The sequence below is a fragment of the Xiphophorus maculatus genome, chromosome 17 (genome assembly GCF_002775205.1).
Source record: "Xiphophorus maculatus strain JP 163 A chromosome 17, X_maculatus-5.0-male, whole genome shotgun sequence".
NCBI lineage: Eukaryota > Metazoa > Chordata > Actinopteri > Cyprinodontiformes > Poeciliidae > Xiphophorus > Xiphophorus maculatus.
Window position 1 is genome coordinate 7,603,867 of NC_036459.1, and position 27,811 is coordinate 7,631,677.

General features: G+C 35.5%; 4 protein-coding genes across 7 annotated transcripts in view; 1 reads left to right on the forward strand and 3 right to left on the reverse strand.

Moving 5' to 3' along the window:
- LOC102232124 (laminin subunit beta-1-like) overlaps window positions 1–653 on the forward strand; it is a 33,922-nt gene extending 33,269 nt beyond the window's left edge. The window contains exon 33 of the mRNA XM_023350065.1: window positions 242–653. Coding sequence (XP_023205833.1) covers window positions 242–378 — 137 coding nt within the window. The 3' untranslated portion in view covers window positions 379–653. The remainder of the gene's footprint in view (window positions 1–241) is intronic.
- Window positions 654–7,578: 6,925 nt separating this feature from the next.
- LOC102232374 (adipocyte plasma membrane-associated protein-like) lies at window positions 7,579–16,881 on the reverse strand. Of its 2 annotated transcripts, none has more exons than XM_023349788.1 (9): window positions 16,516–16,881; window positions 13,966–14,055; window positions 13,700–13,821; window positions 13,346–13,447; window positions 12,490–12,642; window positions 12,304–12,419; window positions 11,091–11,251; window positions 9,121–9,316; window positions 7,579–8,854 (listed from the first exon to the last, which is right to left on the reverse strand). In XM_023349788.1, exons 1-9 carry the CDS (start codon window positions 16,518–16,520, stop codon window positions 8,654–8,656), a joined length of 1,146 nt encoding a protein of 381 aa, XP_023205556.1. In that variant the 5' UTR covers window positions 16,521–16,881; the 3' UTR covers window positions 7,579–8,653. The 2 variants fall into 2 exon arrangements, with proteins under 2 accessions (XP_023205556.1, XP_023205557.1); XM_023349789.1 differs by lacking the exon at window positions 16,516–16,881 and adding an exon at window positions 15,665–15,754.
- Window positions 16,882–17,518: 637 nt separating this feature from the next.
- On the reverse strand, window positions 17,519–24,099 carry LOC102232637 (ubl carboxyl-terminal hydrolase 18-like). Of its 3 annotated transcripts, none has more exons than XM_014471710.2 (10): window positions 23,698–24,099; window positions 22,619–22,715; window positions 22,383–22,522; window positions 22,235–22,314; window positions 22,024–22,158; window positions 21,087–21,182; window positions 20,009–20,170; window positions 19,800–19,931; window positions 19,431–19,474; window positions 17,519–18,328 (listed from the first exon to the last, which is right to left on the reverse strand). In XM_014471710.2, the coding sequence occupies exons 1-10, from the start codon at window positions 23,759–23,761 to the stop codon at window positions 18,256–18,258; spliced, it is 1,023 nt and encodes a 340-aa protein (XP_014327196.2). In that variant the 5' UTR covers window positions 23,762–24,099; the 3' UTR covers window positions 17,519–18,255. The 3 variants fall into 3 exon arrangements, with proteins under 3 accessions (XP_014327196.2, XP_023205594.1, XP_023205596.1); XM_023349826.1 differs by having other exon boundaries at window positions 19,800–19,934; window positions 23,698–24,098; XM_023349828.1 differs by lacking the exons at window positions 19,800–19,931; window positions 20,009–20,170.
- Window positions 24,100–25,553: 1,454 nt separating this feature from the next.
- On the reverse strand, window positions 25,554–27,791 carry pex26 (peroxisomal biogenesis factor 26). The gene is made up of 5 exons (XM_005806888.3): window positions 27,493–27,791; window positions 27,278–27,418; window positions 26,030–26,358; window positions 25,811–25,951; window positions 25,554–25,729 (listed from the first exon to the last, which is right to left on the reverse strand). The coding sequence occupies exons 1-5, from the start codon at window positions 27,702–27,704 to the stop codon at window positions 25,635–25,637; spliced, it is 918 nt and encodes a 305-aa protein (XP_005806945.1). The 5' UTR covers window positions 27,705–27,791; the 3' UTR covers window positions 25,554–25,634.
- Between the last annotated feature and the right edge of the window lie 20 nt (window positions 27,792–27,811).

Here is a 27,811-nt window from a genome sequence, read left to right on the forward strand (position 1 = left end):
CAAACTACAACACTAAAAGAAGGTCTAACGGACGTTATTAGTTAATTGAGGCGAACTCATTTTAATCTAATAAAATTTTAATTGACAACTATTTGTCAGTCTGTTAATTGTTTGCTTTCCTAATCATTATATTTTAAAAACCTAGAGACAGATAAAATAAAACTAAATGGCTATTAAGCAATTGTGTTTTTTTTGTTGTTTTTATCTTTTAATTAAATAAACATTTATATTTTTCTTTTAGAGCTGGAGAACTCCTACGAAGCCAACCAGCAGGTTCTGGAGGAGAAAGCAGAAGAGCTGGCCGAGCTGGAGCGAACAGCCCGCCTCATCCTGGATGAGATCAGCCAAAAAGTGTCGCTTTACAGCAGCTGTCAGTGATCAAATCATCACCAGCAGGGAAAGCTAAAGCCATGTCATCCTTTAAAGTTGCCAAAAAAAAACATCAGTGTTGAAATAATTAAACCACAATAAGCCAGCATGACCTCAAAACTAAAAATGTGTTGAGTTTTAAACACATTTGGTTACAAGGGTAACCATTTCACTGAAAGCATAATAAAGAATATATTTGACTTTATATGTACTTAATGTGTCCAGGTATTTGTTTATAAACAGTACAGAAGCCAATATTTTAATAAAGGAAATCATAAAAGCAATTCTACTAGTTTCTTTTGAGTGTTTAAAATACATTTAAAGGTTTAGCTGAGTAAAGAGGCCCCTGCATGAGGCCCTAAAAGTAAATTATAAAATTATAAAACTGATTAATAGAACAGTGACCTATTAAACCGGCCAGTCAGAAAAGAAATTTGTTTCCACAGAACTATACATTTTAATTATTTGTACTTTAAATACATGATGTCAAAGGAAAACAATATTGCACTCATTCAATTTTAAAAATTAAATAGATTCACACACAGTTTGCTATGTCTCAGGTGTTACTTTCCATAAATTAAATAATGGATTAGAGCTGAAGAAAACAGAAAAAAAACCTCTTAGTTTTAGAATAATGCATAACACTCACTGTTCCAGTTAAATACTCAAAAAGTACTTTAACTGTAAATCCAGCTTTGTAAATCCTTTAAATAATATGACACTGAAGTTCAGATTCAAGTTCCGATGCGACAACACTGGCCAATCAGAAGAGAGATGTTTTTTGTTACGTTTAGAGTCAACGGAAATTTTGTGCTCTCGGTGTAGCCGCTTTGTTATTACTTGGCACTTATAGATGTGTTTATTTTTTGTCTTTAATTGTCTATAAATATGGAATATGTGTATCAGTTTAGCATTCAAATCTTCGTTCCATTCTAGCTGGGGAAGGTAATACACCAAAAACTTGCTAACCAATCGCCATCAATCACGAAGAAGCAGCGGCGACTCTTTCAGGACGGTTTGAGTTTATGCAGATGTCAGCTTCGTATCTGATTTAAATGTTCACAAACAGCCAAAAAGCTGAATCATAACAAAAAAAACTTCAAGAGTTTTATACATTTTTAGAAACCGCGACCGCGCTACTTAGTGTGTCGGGAAACCCGCTCACTGTGACTGTAAGAGTACAATGCATAGACCAGAAATCAGTTAATATTGGTTCTTCTGTTCAGGACTCAAAGATAACAGGGACACAAAACTCTATTGAAGTCAATCTTTTCTTGTAAAAAAAATTCTAAATGTGTACAGGGTTAGTAGCAAGCAGTCTTCGTTGCAGTGGCTGTATGTGTGTGTTATAGCTGTGTGTGTGTGGCACTTATCTTGAACGTCTCTTTTCTTTCCTCTCCCCCTCCTCTTGCCTCTTGCCGGCGTCGCTGCAGCAAAATCCTCCCCCATCTCTCTCCTCCGGCTTCCTGTCAGTCCAACTGGTTCTGGCGTTGGATCTTTGGGTTGTCCAGATCGTCCCTCAGTCAATGTCCATGTTGTCCACAGATGAAACAACCATCAACGATTCAGAGTCTTGTTCTCTCACAGCTCTGAAGCTTTGTTTATCTTTTCCTTCTCCACGCTGACACAAGACAGCGGAGGTTTTAAAAGTTCAGTCGCACACAGTTTCAGTCCAAATGTCCAACAGGAGACCGACAGTCGTCCCCTGAATGTAAATGTTCCATCAGTTCTCTGGTGTCAAAAACAAAGTTAGGATCAACAGACACTTCAGTGCCTGGAAGTGATAGAGGTCTTCTTGGTCTGCTTCATCTTCTTGATTCTCTGGATTCTCTCGGTCACTTTCATCAGCTGGTTTTGTAGGAGGGACATCATCCGGTCCATGGGAGGACAGGTTTGAGGAGTTGAGGTCAGAGGTCAGATGCACTGCAGCGAGGCTCAGACAGGGAAAGAGAAGAAACAAGTAGAAATTGATTAGGCTTGTTTTGTAGTTTGCCTTGTTTTTTCCTATACACATGTATTTATGAATCTTCTAACCCTTTTGCATGATCATCAGAGAAATCTGAGGGAAATTGTTTGTACAGCTCTTTGAGCTGCTTGTAGTAAGAAAGGGTCCCTTATAAATAAAATTGATTGATTGATCCTTTTAAGAAATAAAATCATTTTGTTTGTTCAAATACACAATAAAAAAATGTTTAAAGAGATTAAGGCCTGTAATTTATTAAAGAATTATATTCAGCATTTTTATTCTTTATTCGTTTCTCCTCTGCTTCTAATTCGCTTTGCAGGGAAAAATTCCACCATTTTAAGTCATTCCACATTCATTCACACCAAGCACACTCCTTTTTTTCTTTTCAATATTTCATTATCAAATAGTCAAACAATTCACCCTGAGGAGGAGATTGCGTTCTGGAACCACGTTGACCCATTCTTCTTGAATTGGGTGGGATTTCCTCTTTAGACTGCAAATGTCTTCGCAGAATCCAACAAATCAGCTTTGTGGTCGCTCTGCCTCTTACTCCTTTAAGAGGGGCCTTTATTTCCGATAAAGGTCTTTAGGATTCTCCAAAGGTTTAGCTCCCTTAATTTAGAAAACCAAAACTTAAGAAAATACCTGCCTTATTCACCGATAAGGTCTTTCACTAGGACCCTCAGCCTTGAAACGCGTGGTTCCCTTTTTTCTCTTCCGTTTGAGACCGAAACTCAAACAATTCCGGAGGGACTCCTTCCCAACCGTTGTTTTTCTTTTATTAATTATTATTTTATTTTATATTTTTTATTTATTCATTTTATTTTTTCTTATTAATTTTCCCCGTGGGATTTTAACCCAACGTTTCCTCTTAACACCGCCAATCTCTATTCCCCAGGGTGAAAGGTTTATCGGATCCTTCACTATTTTAAATTTAATAATTTAGAATTTGTAAAATTAATTTGCTAGCCTGAGTGAGTATCCCACCTGATAATAGTGGTTTTGAGTTCGTTGATCCCAGCGCTGGAGCCGTGGAGCTGACCAACAGCCCTCTTCTCTTAAATTGAGGTTTGAGGCTGGAGTTTAGTCCAGGTTGGCCAAACACTGTTCGTCGACGTCCTCGGATGTCCAGTCGAGGGGTCCGGGTCACGGCACCAAACTGTCATGGAAAAAACTATTTCCAAGGACTGTTCAGGTGAAATCACTCTAGTCCTATTATCCAGTCAAACCCATAAGAATGACCAAAACGAGTACACAAAATTCAACAAATGACACTTCAAAAAAACTTACCTTCTGGATTGAGATTTTGTGCTTCACAAATCTCTAGCACACCAAGGTTCGGACCTTTCAAAAGGAGCTCAAAAACATCCTCATCCACTTCAGTCTTTGAGTCATCAAAGACTTTTAAGTCCAAGGTTGGGATGCTGAACGTTTTTGCAGCTGTGAACATAGCAAATTATGTATTATTATATATTTGAACATATGTAAATAAAAATTAAAATAAGACATAAAAAGTCAAATTAATTAAAACAATAATAAATCTGAAAAGTTGGTATAAAGCACCATATGGCACCATACCCAAAACGTTTTTGAGGAACACAATATATGAAAATGCTGGAAACTTGTTTTGTTAGCACTCACACATTCCAAAAACAAACTGTAAGTCAGTTGGCCTTCAAAACAGATGTATTTCTGTCGATCTCTGTATTTGACACGCACAGCTTGCATCCTTCATGATATGAAAATAATATTTTTTTCTATAATAACATAAACATACTAATCAAAGTGAATAAAAAATTAAGATAACAGGTTGAAACCATCATGAGGAAGAAGCACTGGGTGGCTAACAGCTATCCATAATGGGCGAGGCTCTTTACTTGAATTTATCCAATTACCACAACTAAAACGAAAAAAAAAACATATCAGCTCCATACAACTCGATGTAAACGGGGTTTATGGACAAAATAGTACATCAAAAATGTTTGATTGACAACTTACACAGTTTGCATAGAAAACACAACTTTAATTCTTTTTTATATCGTTGCTCTACGTTCAAGAAAAGTTGCTAGCATAGTCCTCCAGCGCCATTTTCTGGGCGGAATACTGACTCCACATGCTAGCAGAGCTAGCTCTTCTTTTAAACTCCGTTTCTCAGCTTAAAAATAGCGAATGTCTTGACTTGTGAAAATAAAATAATGGACGTAGCATTGTACAACACTGATGTTTTTTTCTGCTTACATTGTTGTAAAGGGCTAAATTAAGGTAGCTGAAGCACACATGCTAACTAGTTAGCCAACCATGTTAATTCCTCGCTGCACCCCTCCTTTCCACACGACCATACAGCAGCACGTAATCATAATTAGTATTAAACATTTTTAAAAAGCATAAAACCCAACGTAAAATATATCTACAACATATTTGGGGACTTACCTGGCACACAGATAACCGTCGCCTCCGTTTCCACTGCGGGATAACATGATGGTGGAAGAAACGAAACTGTTCTTGTTTTACTCCGATAAACATGACTCTTTTAGATGAAAATAATGTTAACTCCGAAAATATTTTTCCTGTGTACTGTGTGTGTCGGGAAACCCGCTCACCGCGACTGAATTCGCCTAGTAGCCAATAAAGCTAACTACTTCGAGTAGAACTACCATTTCTTTGGGACTTTAAACCCAACGAACAATCTCTCTTTTGATTGGTTAGTTTGATTGCGTCTTAATATAGATATTTATGTTTTAGGGACACTTTTTAAGCCTAAAGGTGATTGAACAGCGACCAATCAAATCTCACTAGTCGTACGGCTACGGTTAGCTAAGGTAAACAGATAGTTAGTAACTAGCTAGATAGCAGATTAAACGCAACAAATAAATATCCACTCTTCTGATTGGCCAGTTTGGCTATAAATGCAGGTTTTAGAAAAAAAAACATGTTAAAGCCTAAATCCAGTTAAACTGGCCAATCATTTGTTCTGTAAAGGAGGGATAGTTAAGAAAGACACAAAACCATCTCTCTTGTGATTGATTAGTTTAATTGCGCCAAAATCTGGACTTTTTATCCTTAAATGTTTCAATTATTTTGATTTGAGAAAACAGTTTAAAGTATAAATTTGTCAAAGTAGCCCTATTAATCATTTATGTAATTTCATGACAAAATCTGAAACTTTAAACAAAAATCATTGCCTCCTTTCAAATTTATTCAGTTAGAACATATTGTGCACTGTGAGATAAAAAATATCTTAACACAACATAACAACATAAAGCACATTCCCCAAAAGGACAATACTTACAAAGGTTCCCCAGTTGCTCAAGACATTTGGTTCAATTAAATTATTTCTGTGAAATTCTTATATTTATGGAGCAAATGAGTCTGCAGGGCATTTTCCTGGAAAAACGTGATGTTATAAATTTAAATGGCACGTGACATTAGTGAGATGTGTGGTTCATGAACAGTTGTTTATCATTTTATTTTAATTTGCTTCTTTAAGAATAGAAAACAAAAAATAGAGCATCAGCTATACAGAATGCTGCAGGAATTATCCATTTACTTTTACAAACTGTTGTAAAAATATTTCTTCTGAGTGAGACCTCCTCCACGACGGAGTACTAGAGCCATACTAAGAACAAATATACAAAATAAAATTACAAGAATAAAAGTCGAAATAATGAAAATAAAGTCGTATTTTGAGAATAGTCATAATACTTCAAGAATAAATACATAATACAAGAATGATCATGTTTCAAAGATAAAGTCAAAGAAATACGAGAATAATCATATTTTGAACCAAAGTGGAGGGAGAGACCCACGGTCACTCCCTCAACCTCAACCCTCAACAAAAAATGACATACTATACTAAGACGTCGAAATGTCAAAAAATTACATGCTATACTATAACGTCGAAAATGTCAAGAAACGACATGCTATACTATGATGTCCAAAATGTCCAAAAAATGACATGCTATATACTATGATGTCGAAAATGTCAAAAAATGACATGCTATATACTATGACGTCAAAAATGTCAAAAAATGACATGCTATATACTATGACGTCAAAAATGTCAAAAAATGACATGCTATATACTATGATGTCCAAAATGTCCAAAAAATGACATGCTATATACTATGATGTCGAAAATGTCAAAAAATGACATGCTATATACTATGACGTCAAAAATGTCAAAAAATGACATGCTATATACTATAACGTCGAAAATGTCAAAAAATGACATGCTATATACTATGATGTCGAAAATGTCAAAAAACGACATGCTATACTATGACGTCGAAAATGTCCCAAAAAATGACATGCTATATACTATGACGTCAAAAATGTCAAAAAATGACATGCTATATACTATGATGTCGAAAATGTCAAAAATGACATGCTATACTATGATGTCGAAAATGTCAAAAAACAACATGCTATACTATGACGTCGAAAATGTCCCAAAAAATGACATGCTATATTATGAGCAAAAAAGGCGCAAAACTGATACATGCTATAATATGGCGCAAAAAGTTTGGAAAAATGACAGGCTGTACACTATGACGCGAAACGCACAAAAAATGACACATGCTATACTATGAGCAAAAAAATGTGCAAAACTGACAGTATAGGACCATTATGAATATGGATTATCAAAATGTTTAAAATTTGACTAAAATCTATACTTACCACTTGTCTGAAAGGTTTAGTGGTTTGACTAAACATGACTGCTTCACATTTTAGCAATACATTAGCACACAAGTTATGCCACAATCTGGAACCAACATAACAAATATTAAAGAACTTAGTGCTTTTTAAGTATTTTTGACAACATTATAGTATGTAAAAAATGAGGTCAACTTACACACTATTTGTTAGCATAGTAAATTAGATGTAACATTGTGGTTTTTACAGCCAGCATTAGTCAGTATTAAAAACACAACATTAAAAAATGTTATTTTTCTCCTGTCAGGTTTAAGTTCAACCCTCAGCAGCTGTTTTCAAGCCGCAGCTGGAGGCTGAGCAGACTCACAGTAAGAGGAGGAAGGCCTTTTCCTGCTGCCACTGCCTTGCTTTGGTGCCGCCATCTTCTCTGGATGGAGTCAGGATCAGGTGGCTTAGTGTCTCTGAAGCCAAATCAACCGTTAAACTTCATGTCTCAGTTGATGCTTGTAGAAGACTGAAAACGTCTCCCTGTCAGCACAGATTTGCACACTTGTTTGTCCCACAGGAAGCAGGAAGTTAAATAGTTTGGCTGCATTTCAGTGTTTAATCAAGAATTTCACATTTTTTAAACATGTAAAACAGATAAGACAAGAACTTGAAGACAATGAAAAGAAGTGCCAAATGTCCTATTTTTGATTTAAATTCAAAGCTGGATCAGGGAAATGATTTAAGGGATTTTTTTTATTTATTAGCATTTTTAAAATATCCTGTATTGAGAAGCATACACTGCTTTCTGTCTTATTACTTATTAAACAGGGAAAAAGATGAAACTTGTGAATCATATCCAGATTTTTCAGCTGCTACTGATGATAATCTTTACTACAGTTAACATGGAAAAAGTTTTTTTCCTTCAAACTGATCACTTAGTTTAAAAATAAAAATGCACTTTTAAATATGTCGTGTTTTTGTCCAAATAAAGAATCTGTTACTTTTTTTACTTTAATTTCTTTCTTCTATTCTAAATGTCATGAAAAAGCTGAGTTTACATTATTTACACTTGCAAAAACAGTTAAATATATTTATCCAAACTTTTAGTGATTTAATTAAATGGTGCAGGCTAAATTTATAGATTTGTCTCCATTAATATTTGGTAAAGTGTCTAAAATCAACCTTCAGCCACAACCCTGATTGGATTAAAATGGTTGGTTTCCTGACTTTTAGGGATAATTAGTTAATTAGGAAGGATGAAAGAGAGAAAAAAATATACAATTAATAAAGAAATTAGAAAAGGAAACAAAGGAAAAAGAACAATCTGGTTCTGCGGCAGCCATCTTAAATCCTCCACCCTGCTTTTTTCTTTTTTGCAACTATGATACTTAAAAATTCAGCCAATGCTAGGAAACCAAGACGTTTCACTAAACTTAACATTTATTTCAGTGGTTTACATTAAAAGTTTAGGTCTAACTTTCAATCACAGTCAATTTGGGGATTTTTAGTTAAACTTTTATAGCTCTAGAGGTTTTCTTAAAACACATGATTTAGCAGTAATTAAAAGGGACGAGCCTTAAAGGGGCATTTTATGCCTCCTCTCCCAAATGAAAACATTATCCATTTTAAACCTCTAGTAAAAACACTTCAAATATAAACGGTTTGTGCGCTCATTCCTCAGGCGTCCAGGACAGGCAGGAACGGTAAGTCAGTGCTGCCCAGGTAGGTTCTGCCTCGGTGCTGGAAGACGTCGCTGATGGCCCACGTTAGGCGTCCCTCAGGGTCGTGGAGTGATCCTACGATTTGTCCGTCCAATCCCAGCTCCAGGACCAGAGCGTAGCGCGGCAGCAGGAGGTTGTAGCAGCTCAGAGGAACCAGCTGCACCAACATGAACCAGGAAATCACCAACATGTTTAACAGACTTTAAAATATCCCCATGCAGACAGAAATAAGTTCTCCAAGCCTGGAAAATACTGAAATTTAACTCCAGATTGCTCCCAACTGCATGGATTATACTTAATGAGCAAAACTACAGTTTTAATCTGTGGTTATTTCCAGTTTAAATTGTTCAAAATATCAAGAATAAGCAATCATGTTGTTGTTTACTAAAGAATAAAGTCTAATTTTAATAGAAAGCCTCCAACCTTGGCCAGGAAGCGTTTCACTGCCGGGTACGGAGCGATCATGTCCAGGAAGGGCGGCAGAAGCTTCTGGAATCGCGTCGTCGTCATGCCAACCAGGAAAGTTCCGTGGTTGCTAAGGCGGATGTTGTCAGGGTAACCGATCATGTTGTCTAGAATGATATCCTTAGTTCCTGCCTTCGGGCCTTTCAGCCAATACCTGAGAAGAAATTTTACTACTAAAAATAATATTTAGAACCACATATCATCTTCACCAGTGCACACTTCCGCTAATCCGCTAATAGCATTTTTGCTAACCTTGAAAATGTTTAGCGAACTTAGCTTCCTCTAAATTAATTTCTCCAGACAAATTCTAAAGTTTACTTTACGGAGCCCCCTAGGGGACATGGGGAATTTTTTTCTTTTGCGTTCCCTCGCAATGCTGTACTGGTCAGTTATGCAGCATAATTGAACACTGTAAGCCTTTCTTACGGTGAGCGCCGTACTTTATGCTTTAATATAAGGTTATGTGAGGTTTTTCCACGAATGTTAATATGTTATTGTGAAATATCTGAAGTTTAATATCTTTCTTTAGGATAGAAAGGCGCCACAAGCCTACGATATAAACAGAAAGAAATAAAAATACATCCAAGCTATATTTCTGAGTTATTATCGTGGGTAATAAATCATCTGACAGTTTTAATTGTGTCTCTGTTGTGCTGGTTGTCTGAATTTTTTAAAGAGCTGCTTTCAGTGCCGCTCCATCTTAGCCTTAACAGACATAAACATGCACTAAAAAATCGATTTTCAATCAGTGTTTTGCACCAAATAGTTAATAATAATAAACAAGTTTTCTCTGAGGCTCTGTAAGAGCCATATGAATGAAATAAGTAATTATTGATATAACAGGAGCAGGAGGCTTTGACACTTAGGTGTGTCGACGTGGGAGTGACGTCACCAGGTATGAATGTGAAGGATACTGGCTTTGTGTGTTTTAGGAAGCGGTGAGCGGGGCGGTCAGTCCTTGCAAAGTTTGGAGCCTGATCATCAAAATGGAATAAATCGATAATTGTGACAGAACAAAGAAAAGGTTTGGAGCTGATTGATACACGAACAGATGAGATTCCCCGAGTTAACCCAGTGCGGCCCTTTACCATCATTAGTTTGTTGTGATTTTAATAATAAAACTTGTTTATTATAGTTTACTGTTTGGTGCAAAACACTGATTGAAAATCTATTTATTTACTGCATGTTTATGTCTGTTTAGGCTAAGATGGAGCGGCACTGAAAGCAGCTCTTTAAACCATTCAGACTAGAACACAACAGAGACACAATCAAAACTGTCAGATGATTTATTACCCGCGATAATAACTCAGAAATAGTCCAAATTAGGATGTGTTTTTATTTCTTTACTTACGGAAGGTTTCTGTTTATATTGTAGGTTTGTGGTGCCTTTCTATCCTAAAGAAAGATATAAAACTTCAGATATTTCACAAAAAGATACTAACATTCATGGAAAAACCTCACATAATCTAATATTAAAGCATAAAGTACGGCGCTCACCGTAAGAAAGGCTTACAGTGTTCAATTATGCTGCATAACTGACCAGTATTGCGAGGGAACGCAAAAGAAAAAAATCCCCCATGTCCTCTAGGGGGCTCCATATTACTTGGCTGTTTTGTAAACTTTCAGTTGAATAAAGTTCAACATCTGTGTCAACGGCAGAGTTAGCAAAACAAAACAACTATAAAACTTCAGTCAGAATCACGAACCAAAGCACAACCAAAAATCCAGGTGTGTAATAACAAAAATTACAAGTTTTTGATAAAAGTTCAACATAGTTTAATTTAGCATGTTAGCATTAGCTTTTGCTAAATACTGTGTTGTTTTAGCAGTACATTAGCGTTAGCTGAACTAGCTTTAGTTAGCGGTGCCCACCACTGGTTTTCCATATGAAACACCTCGTGACAACAGGTGTAAATACTCGACTGTACTTCAGTATGCGTCCAATGCTGGTCTCAGCCAGCAGCAGGAAGTTCTCGTCAGGCGACAACGCGATTCCATTGGGCATGTAGAGCGAGTCCAGCAGCACCATAACCTTTTTATTCACAGGATCGAAGGAGAGAAGGCGGCCGAGGCTGTTCAACTCGATCACCTGAAGCATCAAAAAAATAGCAGCTTCATCTCAACCATTGAAGCTACCAGGCAGATTTCACAAATATTACACCTCAACTAAAGTTGAAAAAGCAAACCTGCAACCAAACAAGTAGTTGAGAGTGTAAGCCTAGCTTAATCTGTCACTGTTACTGGTGTATAAAAAAATTTAAAAAAAGATTTAAAGAAACAACGCTTTTAGCCTGGCGAGGGGTAACTTAAGCCTGGTGCCCTGCCAGGCTGATGGAAACCCTTCAAAGTCAAACTCTGTGCTTGTGAAAACAATCTTGGTCAGTGAAGGTGATTTAGGTTTTCTTTGATTTTTTTGGTCCTTAACTTTTAAAACAATCCATATTTTCTAGACTCAAATTTACAGATGATTCAACACTTTTTCAAACATTCGTAACCAGAGTTGGACAGTAAATGCATTTACTTGAGTTACATTTAGAAAACAATGTACTTTTAGGAGTAATTTTTCTATGAAGTATTTCTACTCTTACTTGAGTAAAATTTCTGGATTTTCTACCCAGTGAATGAAGATATTTTAATCAAAAATTCACCAGACACAGACATACACCTGCAGGTTTTGTTAAAATTTCAGTAGTTTTTTATTTATTTTATTAAATTTTTATCTTTGCCTAATTTTGTTATTTTGTAATTCTGTTATTTATATGAATAATTTTGGTCTTAAAACGATGAAAATGTTCATTTAACTTCATATTGTGGTCCATCTGATGATGTAACTTGTAGATATTAAATGATTGATCATTTGATCAGTGACATGAGTAACATTTTTACGTTTTCACTCTTACTTGAGTAAAAATATGTAGAAATAATGGTACTTTTACTTGAATACATTTTGTGGATTTGTGGCTCTCTTCCTAACTTATAAAGAAAATATCATGTATGATGTTTCCAGCTAAAGCCTGAGAGCAGTTAACATTTGTGAAGTGCCTCTTCATCAATTCTTAATTTCTGCATAAATATTCCTCTTGTAAATTCAGGGACTTTAATTTAAAACGGTGAAATAAGGTTTCCTGAAAACCCACTTGCCTCCAGTCTGACGTGTCTGCGGCCCCAGCGGCTGGACGAGTCGGTGAAATAAACGATCCCCGTTTGGGAGGAGACTTCCAGGCCGTTCAGGAAGGCGAAGGGAACGCCATCAGCACCTGGTGACAGGACAACATTCTCCTCATTCATCTGCGTTTGTAAAAATCAGCAGAAGCCGTCGGACCGTACCGTCGGTGCTGGCCACCAGCAGAGTCTTTCCTCCAGTTTCAGGGTCGACGCTGTAAAGACCGAAGTAAGAGTCGGCAACGACCAGCTGACCGCGGCGGTCCAGGCGAACTCCGTGAGGACGACCGCAGACCGGCTCGTAGTCGGTGCTGCTGCCTGGAAACATCCAACACACGTCCTGGTAGATTAAACTACTGTACTGAACTACTATAGCAACAGGATGTAAACATGTTTAAGAAAATACAGGATAGTAAAATGATAGAGATTATCTTTTGCTTACACGTTACTTTCTTGATACCAGCAGTGGTAATATGAGGCGACTAACACCCTTCAACTTTACTACATGATGTTATTAGCAGCTTTTACTTCTAATAATGAACATGAATCACAGAAGCTGATGAAAAACATTAAATGGACCAATTAAAATAAAACTCCTTGAAAGTATTTTGTTTTTGAGGCACATTGTGTCGTTTTAGATTAAGCAACAATTAAGCAACTATGTTAACTTTAGTTGCTAAAAAATCGATCTCTATATCATTTATGACTTTAAAGAAATTTGACTTTGTAATTTAACGCCTCTGTCTCTTTGAGAAGCTCCTGCTCTTTCTGAAACTCCACCTTCAGGAAATTGTCACAACATGGCTCCTCTATTAACCCTTTAACAACCTTTTTACCAGCGTTGCACTAAGTAGCTCTTATGACGAGTTCCAACAAGGTGTTTGCTAATTGCTTCTGGCTAGTCTGAAGGAGCTGAGTGGGGGAGGAGCTGTGTCTTGAAGGAGGGGCTATGTCCAGTCAGGTGTTTTGCACAACTGAATGGTTGCCATGGAGATTTAATGATTTCTTAAAGTATCCGAACCGCATTCTGGTAGATCCTGTCCCATGTGTGTGATGAGATGCAGGCTGTCATCAGGACCGATTCTCCACAGCTTCCCGTCCACCGTCCCCGTATAAACGTTACCTGAAATAAAACACGGACAAGAAATTAAAACTTTTACAACTTTCACTTCAGTTTATCAATGCAAAAACTCGGTGTTGCTCCTAAAATCAGTTTAAAGGTAAAGAGATTGGGAAGTAATGACATCTAGTGGTGAAAACAAATTACTGCAACCAAATTAATAATCCTAATTACTTACAAAGAAAATAGTTAAAAATAGGGAGTCAGTGTGTCTTATATAAGAAGGATGTAACTTTAATGAAGGAAAAGACTCACCATGAGCATCAGCAGCAAAGGATTCTGGTCCGTGTAGTTTTCCAGTGAACAGCCTGCGGCCCCTCTGCAGTCTTGTGTTAACAGCCAGTGGCCCTTGGAGGGCTGGAGGAGGCCCTTTCAGACTGAACACACACAATTAGCAACGCTAAGCAACTATATTTAACACTAATTTTAAATTTAGTTCAAATTTATTTTAAACTAAATTTTATTTTACAATTACAACATTACTATAACTGTAATGTTGTAATTATAGCGTTGACACTTACATGTGCGGTTTGGGATCTATGGGAGACGGCAGCAGGTAAACTCCGACCGCCAAGGCCAGCAGCGCTGCTAGCAAAGATCGTCTCCACAGCCTGAAGAAGAACGGGAAGAAAACACAAACAAATCATTTTTTCCATGTTTATCAGGGACGCTCCTAACGCTGCTACATCTGACAGAACGTGCAGTATATAGAAAATATACAGAACTTCGTCGTGTTGTGAAAACGTGAAAGGTCACGCCTCCGATTTCAGATATTTACAACTAAAAACTAATCAATAATTATTGATGTCGATTGAAACGCTTATATCTAGTTTATATCTGGACCGATTCTCCACAGCTTCCCGTCCACCGTCCCCGTATAAAGCTGTAAAAATAAGTTAAACTCTATTGTAATAACTGGGGGAAAAAAGAAATCTTGTGCCACACTTGCTGAACTGACCTTTGACCTTACACATGGGGAGGAATCAGGCTGCAGGTCAGTTACACAACTAGAACCAGAGGCAGAAGAAAACTGGAGCCGATTGGTTTGAAATAAAATCAAACATTTTTAACCAACTTTACAGGCTAAATGTCAATATTTTATTAGCTAAAAATGGAGATTAAACAAAAAGCAAATAGGACAGTTGCATCTAGAGTGGACTATCTAAAAATTGGGATTATTATTATAAATAAAATAAAAAATCTTACTTTTATGTTTTTTGTTTGGTTTTGTACTTATGATGTTTTAATTATAAATACCTTTAATTTATTCTTCTGTAATGTAGCGGTTTTCAAGTGACTTCCTGGTCAAATAAAATCCTACACTTAGAGTCCCTATAAAAAATAACAAGTAATTCACATGTAACTTTTTTAACTGGGTAAAACTTTTTTTAAAAGTCTTTTGCACACACACACACACACTCATACCTAGGGAGAATTTAGAGAGACCAATTAACCTGACAGTCATGTCTTTGGACTGTGGGAGGAAGCCGGAGAACCTGGAGAGAACCCACGCATGCACAGGGAGAACATGCAAACTCTGTGCAGAAAGACCCCGGGTCGGGAATCAAACCCAGGACCTTCTGCTACCAACTGCACCACTGCGCAGCTTTCTTAATGTATTTTTAAAAAACGTTTTCTGTCCTTTTCTGTTCCTCATCTGGACCCAAATCTGGTCCAGTTTAAAAACTTTTTTGGATTTTCACTTAAAATGCACAAGATTTATATTAACTGTGTTGAAAAATTAATGTTGTAGACTAAATTATTATTTTAGCTATTTATTATTTTTCCTAAGAAAATATTGTGAGGAAAATATGCTATGTTCTTTGTTTTTCTAAGATTAATTAAAATACTAAAAATAATGGAATTTTAAACTCTAATGTGCATTTATGAAAACAAGAAAATTAAGTCGATATTTATTTTTGTTCACTTTTGGAAATTAAACCCGGATTAACACAAATAATCTAAATCTAAAGATTAGTTTTCAGCCGTTTGGCGCAACAACTGTAGATTTAACTGTAACAGTATTAAATAAAATAATATATTATTTAACTCAGTTATTTTATGACCCACCCTACAAGGTTAAAAACTCCCGGAAACTTTGAACGCAACAGTTTAACAGGTGGGAGCCTTGATGAGCGCTGCGTGTTTTTAAAAATTCTCCACAAAGTAAAAACTTTTATTTTTTGTCTGACTTTTGTAAAGTTAATTCTAAAAACTTACATTTCTGGGCGTGAAGTCGGTCTTTTTTCTTCCTGCTGTTCTAACCTAGAGACGCTACATGGTTATGTAGACGAAGCAGAAAATCAAGCTAACCGGAAACAAGACGCGCTGTTCCGGCCTGGACCGTCAAAATAAAAACACTACAAGGGGCGTTGTAATACGTAACAATTTCTTAGTCACTGTTAGGCTTTTTTAAATTTACATTTGTTTTTTCTTTAAAGATTATTTTTCCAATAAAAGTTGGAGTTTTTAAACCACTTAAAAATATAGTTAACACTTAAATTTCTTATGTTTCTGTTTTTTTCTTTTGCAATGTTTGATATTCTCAAACATAAAAATAAAATGCAGCTTTAAAATGATTTCATTTGGTAAAATAAAAGCAGTGTTATTTTTCAATTTAACTAAGAAACGGTGTTACATTTTTACACAGGACTGGGTTGTTCTGGAGAAAATAATCAATTTTAAAGTTATTTTAAACTGTTGGAATGCACAGTAAAAAATTAAAAAAAAAACAAGTTTCACAAAATGGTATTTCAGTTTTTGAAACAAGTCAAAACTGGAATTTCAACCAGTTCTGACTAGTTGACTAGTTCGCGTTTCAATCAAGCAACACTGATTTTAAATCCAACGTGGCTGCCACATGCTAAATCCAATCAGAGCTGCGTTTTTAACCACTAAACTGAACAAATTAAAAAGAAATAGCTAATGCAACCAAATTAGTTTTTTTATTGGGAATCTCACACTACGATGCTTAAATATTTTTACTTTACAGTTTCAAGGTAAAACATCTTAAAGCTTTTTAAGGACTGAATAGCAGGATTATTTTTTAAAAGAAAATAAGCCAAACTAACTTCATAAATGGTGGGACTTTGTTTTGGCAGACTGGTTGGTTCGAGTTTTGTCAGCTTCACTTGTGTGAGGGTCCAGAGTTTGGCAGGGAGGAGGAGGAGGAGGAGTCCGTGTTTTTGTCTGGCTTGTTGTCGGGGTCAAATGGAGGACGAAAGGAGGAGCTGCTGCTGCAAACAGGCGTCCAGCCAACAGCATCAACAGGCAAAAACTACAACCGGCAACAACGAGGAGAAAAGCAAACTGCTGGGATTTATGAAACACAATGACATTTTACAACAATCAAATTACTACCAAAAACTTCAAATATTTAAACTCAGAATAAAGACAAACACTGAAATAATCTTTACAAAACAAAATCCTGACAAGAGTTTTCTTTTTATGCAATTTATGGAGCTAAATTGGAGCCATAAAAAAATTTAACTGAAAAGAAATGTTTTAAAAATGAACAAATAATTTTAAAATGGAAAAAAAAGATTTGAAACAGGAAAAAAAACATTGAATCTGAAGGGTTTTTTTAAGCTATTTTTTGTTTCAGATACATTTTTGAGATTCAAATCAAATTTAAAGTAATTTTTCAGTTTAAAAATATTTTTTAGTTTCAAAAACATGTTTTGACAAAATTGTATGGCCCAAACTTAGCTCCATAGTAATTAACTTTTACTATATTTGCAAAAAAAAAAAGGGGGGGGGGGGGGGAAGTGAACACATGCCATGAAATGTGTTCAAAACACATTAATTACATTATTGTTGACAACAATTCTGTAAAAAAACAGCTAAGATGAAACGTTTCGCTTTAGATTGGCTCCACAGCAATCTAAAACACATTATTGTTGACAACTTTTTCAGCAAGTTTGCATAACCTTAATAAAAGAAATAATTGTCTAATATTTTCTTTTATGAATTTCTTCTAGAAAGGAAAACTTATTGGTTATTAAATTAAAGAAAATAATCAACCAGAGAAGCATCCTCTAAAGTAACAAAGTTCAACTTTTGGGCAGGTTTTTGTTCATTTCATCATGGATTTTAATTGCAACATTAATTCTGTAAATTGATCTGAATATTAACCACAGAGCGATGAAATAACAGACCCAAGAAAAGCATGTAGAAAACATAAAGCATGGAACCCAACATAGATCCCTGAGGAACCCCAAAAGTGAGAAAAGCAGAATAAAAAGAAAAATCTACTGCATATTAGAGTTTTCATGTCATTTTTAAGCAGCAGGGATTTCCAACAATGTAATATGGGACAGATCAATACTTCTTTTTACCCAATAAAGTCAGGTATAAATTAATAAAAGGTGAAAAAGCACCGGTTTTTGTGAAGTTGACTGTTTTGTCTCACATCAACAACTTCTGTTAACCTTTAAAAAGTTTCATAATCAATAATTTTCACAATACTGGTTAAAATAAAGCTTGTGTGATCAAAAGAAATTTAAATACAAATATATTTAATCAGATATTAACATATGAACCCTACAAACATAAAAATGAGTCTTATTGCTGAAGTTCCCCTAAAATCTCCCCTGTCCAGTGGACGTCACATACTTTAATGCTGGAGCGCCATCTTCTGGCCTTCGTCACAAACTGCTGGTGTGTTTACAATCCTGACAAGCTTCCTTAAATGGTTAACAATATTTAACAAATATAATCTGTCAATAAAAGATAATAAAAACACCATAAACCATTTGTAAATAATTTATAATTTTCTATGTTGCATCATCAACTTTTCTTCTTCTATTGCTTCAGCCAGACAGATCCGGTTGTTGGTTGTCTTCTTTTGGATCTTTTCTGTACATTAGCATATATGCAGTCCCTCTAAAAAAAAACCACACAAACAATAAACCAATTTCAGAGGAACAGTAAAACTGGATTTCCTTTTTCTTAGCACTAAAAAAAAGTTAAAAAGTCTGGCAAACACCTCAATTGATTAAACATTGAATAAAGTTCTTGAGTAATAAAATATTCCATTTATAGCAAAAGGAACCCTTAAGTTTTCTGATTTAGGAACTGAAAGGAATACAAAACTGATTCTTTAGCCTAGCATGGAAGCTAAGCTAACTAGCTTATTCCATAAATAATAGCTGAGATGATAACAAAAACAGGACAGACCTTCAACTGTTTTAGATGGCAGAAGAAAAAACCTCTGAAAATGAATCAATTTGTTGTTCATGTTTAAAAACATGTGCTAGCTGGTGTTAGCACTGCAGTAGAGCTAGCTGTAGCATAAAGTTAGAAAACCGGCATTTTAAAATTTTAATAAGAGGTAGCATCAACAGTAATGTCATTATTTATAATGACAATTTGTTTAATCTAGTTAAACAACTTTAACTAGATTCCTATTGTTATTATTAGACAAGTTAGCGTTAGCCTTGTAACAAAGTTAGCTGCTTTTGGAAGTTATAAAGTACTTCAGAAATTCCTAGGATCAAAGGTAATGAGGTTGTTTCATGAATAAGTTTTGTAATCTGGCTACAACTAAGGCAGATAACTGCAATAAAATAGAATAAAAATAAAAACTGAATCTACACATCAATTTATTGAGTCTGTTTAATTCTTGCTATCTATATAATCTAGCAGTAGCACTGTAGAACAGATAGCTCCTACAAGATGCCGGGGAATAATTTGTTTAAATCGCTTTTGAAAATAATATCAAAAATAATTAAAATAATTTACAACCATTATGGAAGAGAACAATAAAATAGAACCTGAATCTACACCTCCATTTTGTGGTTGTGTTTAAGCTAACGTTATAGCTAACTGCACAAACTAGCATCCAGTTGTTTAGATCTCTTTGAATTATTAATGAAGCAACACTATCAATTAACTTTATTCAGTAATGAGAATAATATTCATTATTTTATAAAATGTGTTCTTACGTAGAGAACATAATACAAACAAATCTTTATGAGACAGTTACCTGTAGTGATGTCCTTCAGTTTTCTGCACATCTTCCCAAGAGGACTGTAAGTTACCAAGATAATAAGATATTGATTTAATCACAGATTTGCACAGAAATCTGAAATATTTTTAGAGAAGATCTACAACTGCAGCATTCAAAGAGAGTATTATAAACCTATATAATTATGTTAAACGTTATGAATTCAGAATTTTGTTAAACTGTTTATGCTCTATAACTTTAGCTTAAGGTAAAATTAAAAATTTGTCAATATAAATTCAACAAACATTTTTTGTTTTATATGATTCAATCATAAAAATAATTGTATCCACGTCATTTTTTTTAAAAAGCCATATAACTTTCATTGAAATGAGACAGATTTAAACATACTTGAGAAACATGGCTGTCATCTGCATAATACCAGCGGTTGCTCACTCTGTGGCGGACATAAGCGGTGTAATGTCCCCACATTGCATCGCCATAATGCACAACCACAGCATATAAAGTATACCTGCAGTCATTCTGCTAGAAAAACAAAACGTTTTAATTTAAAAATATATATATATAATATCCAGATACTCAGCAAAAAAGTCAGGTACCTGAGTAAAGTGTGAAGAGAAGGTTTCTCTCTGAAACTCAGAGAAGTTTAATGTTTCGGGGAAAGTGACTCTACAGTTGAGTTTTCGGGTGAATCCACGTATATTTCTGAAGCGTTTCAATTGTATGCACAAGATTTGAGGCAGAGAGCAAAGCTTGACACCCTGAAAAGCAGATTTAGAGGGACCACTTTAGTTTATCTGAAATAAAATTTGATATCAAGACAGCGAGTTTTATCTAAAAACTAACACAGGCCTGGTTACTGTCAGATCTGAAATATCAAGAAATCCCTTAAAACTAAAGCTGACGCAGCAAAAATAACCAATTCATGTTTTTATAAATCTTTCTGATCAAAACTACAAAAAGGCTCCCTTTAAAAACAAAAGTAACAGCTAGTTTTAATAATTCAAACATCAAATAAGCACAGAAAACCATGTTAGTCCTAGCGAACAGAAGCTAATATCCGCTAATATCTCCGCCTTAAAGGAAAACGAACCGTGCTCCCTGATTGGCTGTTTTCTAAAAGGCAGCCAATAGCGTTTCAAGTAGCACTTTCCAGCTTCCTGGCCTGCGTTTTCTTTGGAATACTGTAATTTCGGTTGATACTATGAAAATATTCCAAGAATAAGCAAATTTTTTTACAAATACTTTCAAATTACAACCCACAGAAAATCCGCAAATTTCCTGTTAGCATAAAAGCCACCAGAAAATTTGGTTTCATGCTAAGTAAATACAGTGAACTCTTACGGTTCAGAAAATTAGCATAAAAGCAAATTTTCCGAGCGCTATCATGCTAACTTTCTGAACCATGTGTAAGTGGGTTCGCTGTGGTTTTCTGGATTAATTGGAGATTTTTGCTTTACTTACATTTTATTTAGTTTTTCATTTCTTTAATTTAAATTTAGCATTCATAATTATTTTTGAATATGTTTTGTCTTTTGGTCCTTCAAACCACCATTACATAACTTCTAATTTTTGCATTTTCTTTCCATGCTTTATATTCTTTGGCTCATCAGTTCTTCGTTTGTTTATTTTTATCCGTTCTCTGGTGAACTGATAAAAACTGAAACCCATCCTGACCTGTTTGGTTGGTGTCTTGGCTTCACACTGTGCACAAAAGCAGCAGTCAATTCCCCGCAGCTCCTGCTGCTCGAAGAAGGAAATAATGCAGTCCTTCTGAAAAAGTTAAGAGCTAGAGTAAGAACCAAATAAACTGACAAGAAGATAAGCAGTCAACTGGGTGATAAATTGATTTATTGATTAATGAATTTTTTGGTTTTTCAAGACTTATTTTTTTGAAAATCTGGATTATTTTCCACTATTCCTCTCCTTGTGTTTTAGTTCAGAGTGGTGTCAACAAGCCGTGGCCGGCCATCTTGTTTGACAAATCTGTTTTACTTCTATTTATTTGGATTTCGAATTCAAAGTGACCAAAAAAAAATGTTTTTAAATAATAATAAAGTCATTAAATTAGACGAATGCAGCAGTAGTTTTATGAGAACTCAGAAATTTGCTTTAAAAAAATTTGAAATTTTGAGATTAATCTAATTTTCTATAAAAAAAAAAACTATATTTTTGAGTCTCAAAAGTTGAAAGTTTGCTAGATTTTTTTTTAAAGTTTGAGATTAAGCTGGGACATTTTTGAATAAAGATTCTGACATTTTTGTTTTGAAAGTCACATTTTCATCTTTAGACTTTTTTATGGCTGTTTTTTTTTTTTTTTGCTTCAACAACAATCTCAAAATTGTTGACTTTTATCTAGTAAGCTTTAAAAAAAATATATGTATTTTTGTTGTCATTTTAGCTTATATGTACGAGTTAGCATTAGCTTAGCAATGAAGCTAGCTGCTGCCGTTAGCTAACTTGCACTTAAGCTAACTAATTATACGATAAATTTAGAACTTCCTTAAACTTGAGGTTGTTTATAATGAGGGTAACGTTTTAAATGTGGATATGTTTAACTAAATTTTATTTTTTAGTATCGCCAAACTTTTAAGAGCAACAAAAGAAGACATACCAGAGAGTTTCGGTCGTCCTTTATGTGCAGCGGCAGGCTGAGCAGGTGACTGTTCCGCGTTTGAACGTTGTTACACTCCAAACATTGCACCTGTGTTTCCACTGAAATCTTATACAAATTCTGGATTTCAAGAGCCTGGAAGAAGGAAAAAAAATAAGTAAATCCTGTCTAGATGAAGCATTAAATGATAAATCTGAGAATGAATGCCGACCAGAGTCCGGTCATCCATTTGCCGCTGAATGAAACCCAGAATGGAGAAGAAAACTTCGTCTGCGTCGTGCTGCACACTCACTGCAAAAACAGGAGCGTGAAAAGGTGGTCAGAGTGAGACCTCTGCGGTGCAAAGATGGGTGTCTTACGCCGGATGCGGTTCCTGTCCAAGCAGCGGAGGAAGTCCATATGAGGAGCGGGATGAGGAAGGTCTTCCTGCATCATCTTCAGGATCCGCTTTAGCTGGAAGGGAACATTATCTTCTGCTCTCACACCGGCGGATTTCCACCTTAAAATAAAATTATAAAAACACGTTTGTGCTCCGTTTTTAGGACCCCAGGCTAACATTAGCTCATTAGCTCATTTTTGCTGTTAATTAACTCACTTTTCTAATATGTCCGCCAGCTCCCAGGTGGCGTTGAGGGTCTGCAGCAAAGAGTTGACACAGCAGGACAGATAGTAGTTAAAGAGGCCTCTCATCTCTGACGGAGGAAAACAAAAACAATTAGTCAATTACGATATCATAGATTTTATTCTTCTTGATTACATTTTACTTTTTGACAGCTAAAAGTCAAACTGATATTTTTAAAGATTTATTTTGATTTTATGGATGACCAAAATTAAGAAAATAATGTGTTGATTAAATTAGGAAGTCATGAAGGAAAGAAGAGGATGGAAGGAAATGACAGAAAGAAAGAAGACATGAAGTGGAGAAAGGAAGGAAAGAATAAGAAAGGAAAGACAAGAAGTAGGAAGAAAGGAAATAATGAAAGAAAGAAGAAGAATGGGAGGAAATAAAGAAAAAAGTACTGAGAAAGAAAGGAAGAAGAGAAAAGAAAGAAGGAACGGAGAAAGGAAAGAAAACAAGGAAGGGAAGAAGGTAAACAAAAGGAAGGACACTAGGAATAAATGAAGGAAAGGAGGGATTAAGGAAGGATGCAGTGAAAGAACATTTAGACAAGACAGAAAAACGACTGAAATATTATTTTTCCTCCAATGTTTTTTTTTTCCATCCAAATCTGAAAAAAACAACAACCCTGAAATCCCAGTCCAGATTCTCCAAACTGGGTCAGAACCAGCAGGTCACCTCTGAAGAAAACCAGTGGCCTAGTCAAAGTCGGAGCTTAAATCTACTTGGACATGCTGTGGCTGTTTGTGCTGCCCTCTAATGTGCCTGAATAAAAACAATTCAGCAAATTGGAGCAAGTCAAAAATCCTCCACAGTTCAGATTATTCAATGTTTTTCCAAAGATCCAAAACTTTAACAAATAGCAGCGAATTTATTCATATGTAAAAATATTTCAGGTCATTTAAAGTCACATTAAACGAGTTTTTACAATAAAAAAAAACAAACCGCATTTAATCAAATTAAGCTTTAAAAATAAAGTTTTCCTCCCTGTTTTTACTCTTTAAAGTCCAGTAACAAACCTTCGCATTTCTGCCAAGATGGGACGCAGAACTTACCGAACTCCCTGCGACCCAGAAGGCTCAGTCTCAAACAAGGCTCGGCTATCCAGAAGACAGACATCGGAGCGGAACTTTTATCTGTTCGGTTCGGTTCGGTTGGAGGTTCCGAACCAGAAAACGATCAGCCGTTTTTGTCGGATCAGCTGGGTTCTGTGTCCGGTCCGTCAGCATCAGCTGCGATACTTTCGTTCTTCTTCGCTTCCCTGAAAACGAAACTTAAACCTGCGCCGATCAGGCAAAACATTATGACCACTGGCGACGCTGCTGGATGTTCTGGTTCGTCACATCCACGCGTGGAAAACTTTGCGTTTATTTCCCGCTGAGGGGCAATATGGAAGATGAGCGGAACCAAATGAGCCGAGTTGATGTTTAAGGATAAAAACGGACAAAATCAACACATAAAGAGCTTTTTATCAGGGACATTATAGGAAAAAGGAGTAAATGTCATCCAAAAAAACTGAAATTTTGAAATTGGTCTCAGAAATTTTCTAGAAAAAACACTTAGAAATTTCTAAGTTTGACAAAATAAATGAAATTTGCAAGAGAAAACCTGAATTTTTTAGGTTAAATCTATGTATTTTTTTTAAAACTATTGTAAGAAATTCTGAATTAATCTGTTTCTTTCAAAGCAATTTTTTGACTTTTGAAACTCAGGATTTTTTCTTGAAGTTTTTTCTTGAACATTTCTAAGTTTAATCTCAAAATTATTTTTTTGCTAGCAAACTTTCAACTCTTCAAACTCAGAAGTGTCCAGGTTTTCTAGAAAATGTTTTAAGATTAATCAGTTATTTTTCTGAAAAGTTTTGACTTTTCAAACTCAGAAATTCTGTCTTTTCTCCTGGAATATTTTAGATTAACCTAAAAAAATTTAACACCTAACAAATTTTAAATTTTTGAAACTCAGAAATGTTAAAGTTTGTTTTCTAGCATATTTATAAGATCAATCTAAAAATGTTAAAGTTTTAAAACTAAACAATTTCCAGTTTTTTTTCTAGAAAATCTCAGAGATTGTTCTCAAAATCTCAAGATTCAATTCAGTACAAAATACTTTACTAATCCTAAAGGGAAATTTAATTTTATCCAAATTCCTTCCAAACCTTGTTTCATAAAGGATGTCCTGTAGCAGTTAGTGTTACAGTGGTTCTGAATAATCCTCTGACTAAAGACATTGTTGTTGGTGAGAATTACGGTGGCCGACAGGTGCAAATGCGCAGCAAAAGAGAAAACATGCAAACAAAAAAAAAAAAAACACGCGCACAAATTAAATGCGGCAAGCAAAAAGCGAATAAAATGCAGCAAACAAAAAGAGAGACGCAAACAAAACAGAAGACACCCCCGAATGAAATGCAGCAAACAAAAAGAGAGACGCAAACAAAACAGAAGACACCCCCGAATGAAATGCAGCAAAAAAAGTGTTGAAAACGGAAGTGCTCCAGACCACTAGGGGGAGTCAAAGAAAATAGTATTCATTTCTATGGGACCAGATGCAAGATTCAGAGAAAGAAATTTGAAAGAAAGTAAAGGTATCTCTCTGAATCTTGCATCTGGTCCCATAGAAATGAATACTATTTTCTTTGACTCCCCCTAGTGGTCTGGAGCACTTCCGTTTTCAACACTTTTTGTTTGCTGCATTTCATTCGGGGGTGTCTTCTTTTTTGTTTGCGTCTCTCTTTTTGTTTGCTGCATTTTATTCGCTTTTTGCTTGCCGCATTTAATTTGTGCGCGTTTTTTTTTTTGTTTGCATGTTTCTCTTTTGCTGCGCATTTGCACCTGTCGGCCACCATAGAGAATGCTCAGTATTTCCACAGCAAATATAGATGTTTAATTTACAGGAAAAAAAATGCAACAAATAGTTAAATATTTTCTTAATTTAATTAACCTGACAGAATGTTGCAAAACTCAGAGAAAATTAAATAAATGTACAGTTTCCTCCTCTACACCAGAGGGCGAGATGACGTAAACGTCGCTCTCCACGTCTGCTTGATCAGCTGAAGAAGTTTGAAAATCCACATATAGGACGACGGGAGAGCTGCAGAGGAAACAAAACGGTCAACATAATTATCTCCGACCGAAACGGTTTAATGAAAACGTCAGCAGAATTTCCTCCAACCTGGGTCCAATCTGAAGAGAAGCATGTAGAGAAGAATGGCGGCCAGGAAGAGTTTCTGCAGAACGGATGAGTCGGATCCGGTCCTCAAGCATTTTCTGTAAAACGTCCTGAACACGGCTTCAACTTTACGTAATAAAGACCCTGCAAAACATCCTCAGTCAGATCAGATGCTGTCGTTTCCATTTATTTTGTTTAATAAACATAATCAAAGTAAAATACTTTGAATTGAGTTCGGTTGTGATTCTCCAGCTCCAGAATCTGGAGTTCCTTCTGGACTCATCAGGCCTTCTTGATTGTGTCGACTTATTTCTTCCACCACGTCCAAAGCTTTTCGCCGTTGCTCTTCTGTGAACGTGTTGCGTCCAACGTCACCGCCAACGAGTTCCCGCGCCTCATCCAAATGTCCGAGCGGCACGAGAATGTGCAGCAGGTAGAGCTCCGCCACCAGCCGGAACCCGACGGCCTGGACGTTTTGCGGGTTGCGCAGCCAAACCCGGGTCGCCTGCTGCATCACTGCAGGCTGCTTGACCTTGGAGTAGAGCAGGATGCTGGAAACACAGAGCAAAAATCACAATTTACACAGAAAAATTACATTATTTTTATTTAAAAACGATCTGAAAGAATAAAAAAAAAAACCAAAAAACCATAAATGTGATTTGAATGGATCTACTTTGTACACATTTAGGGTTTCATATTTAAGGTTTCTTTTAACAATTTTCTTAGTTGAATTTTGTTTATTAAATTAAATTGTTTATTATTAAAAAATGGCAGGTGAGGCTCTCAGAATAAATATGTTAATTAAAATAAAACACACAGAAAGACTATCAGTTACATGTGCCCCTAAAAATATTTTAATTTCTTTCTAACAGTTGTTTACAATCAAATTTGATCATAGCTACTTTTTAAAAAAAATTTAAAAATCCCTTAATTTTTATTTATTTAAAAAAATACAAATACGAAAAAAAAAGTAATCCTAAAATTTATGAAAATTGTCAGAACACTTCTTTTTAAATAAAAAATGATAATAGAAAAAATAATTAGAATAAAAACTAATCACATCTCCTCTTTTTAAAATATAAAATATTTTTCCATATTTAAATTAATGTTATTTCTTTTATATAAAAACTAAAAACAGAAAAAAAACATCAAAACTGATGTTCCTTTTTTGAATTTTAAAAAATGCTTTATTTTTCTATTTTTAAAAATACACTTAGAAAAAGATAATATACAATATATATATTTAATTTTATAAAAACGATTTAAAAGTAGAATATATAACAGAAAAAACGTTTTGTGTTCTATTAATTTTTTTTATATAAAAATAACTTTAAAAAAAACAATAAAAAAACATAAAATTTAAAAATAATGAACAGTGCGCTTTTTAAATAAAAACACATACAAAATAGAAAACATAAAACAGTAGATAAAATTATATAAATAAATTAAAAATACATTAGTAATCCTTACCACATCTGCATGATCTTAGCAGGCACATTATCCTGGTGCCCGTAGTGTTGCAGGACCCAGGAGAAAACCCCCTCCCACTGGTTGAGCTCTGCCAGCGCCTGGATCCCCAGGATGCAGAATCCAGTTTTTATCTCCTCAGACCTGCAGAGAAAAGTCGCTGCTAACCCGAACAACACGGAACAACAGAGCAGCTGGGAAACAACACGACGGTTCACCTGTTTCTGTCTTCTGGCTCCTGGCGCGCCAGGCTCTCCAGACCCGCGGTGCAGGCATTAAAAGCCGCCTGGAAGTCGCAGTGGACCATCATGAGCTCTGCAGCGGACTCCAACATGTGGAAAAGCGTCGGTGAAGAGCAGGACAGCGGCGGAGGACTCCGGTGGAACCGATCCCGGCTGTCATGAACTTCGTCTGCAAAAGTTCGGTTCATAACTCCAGAAGCAACTGCTAACCAGCACCGAATAAATAAGATTATTTGCTTTTATCTAACTTAACAGAGGAACACTTCGCTCACTCGCGTCCGTTTGTTGACAAATT

Excerpts from the sequence above, each read along its gene's own strand:
- pex26 (XM_005806888.3), bottom strand. The coding sequence starts at position 27,704 with ATGAACCGAACTTTTGCAGACGAAGTTCATGACAGCCGGGATCGGTTC. Across the intron at positions 27,419-27,492 it reads GAGCCAGAAGACAGAAACAG|GTCTGAGGAGATAAAAACTG; the intron begins GTGAACCGTCGT and ends TTTTCTCTGCAG. Across the intron at positions 26,359-27,277 it reads GCTAAGATCATGCAGATGTG|CATCCTGCTCTACTCCAAGG; the intron begins GTAAGGATTACT and ends CTGTGTTTCCAG.
- LOC102232637 (XM_023349826.1), bottom strand. The coding sequence starts at position 23,761 with ATGTCTGTCTTCTGGATAGCCGAGCCTTGTTTGAGACTGAGCCTTCTG. Across the intron at positions 19,475-19,799 it reads ATGACAGCCATGTTTCTCAA|TCCTCTTGGGAAGATGTGCA; the intron begins GTATGTTTAAAT and ends GGTAACTTACAG. Across the intron at positions 18,329-19,430 it reads ACTGAAGGACATCACTACAG|AGGGACTGCATATATGCTAA; the intron begins GTAACTGTCTCA and ends GTTTTTTTTTAG.
- LOC102232374 (XM_023349788.1), bottom strand. Across the intron at positions 12,643-13,345 it reads ACAGGATCTACCAGAATGCG|GCAGCAGCACCGACTACGAG; the intron begins GTTCGGATACTT and ends GGATGTTTCCAG. Across the intron at positions 11,252-12,303 it reads GCAGACACGTCAGACTGGAG|GTGATCGAGTTGAACAGCCT; the intron begins GCAAGTGGGTTT and ends TTGATGCTTCAG.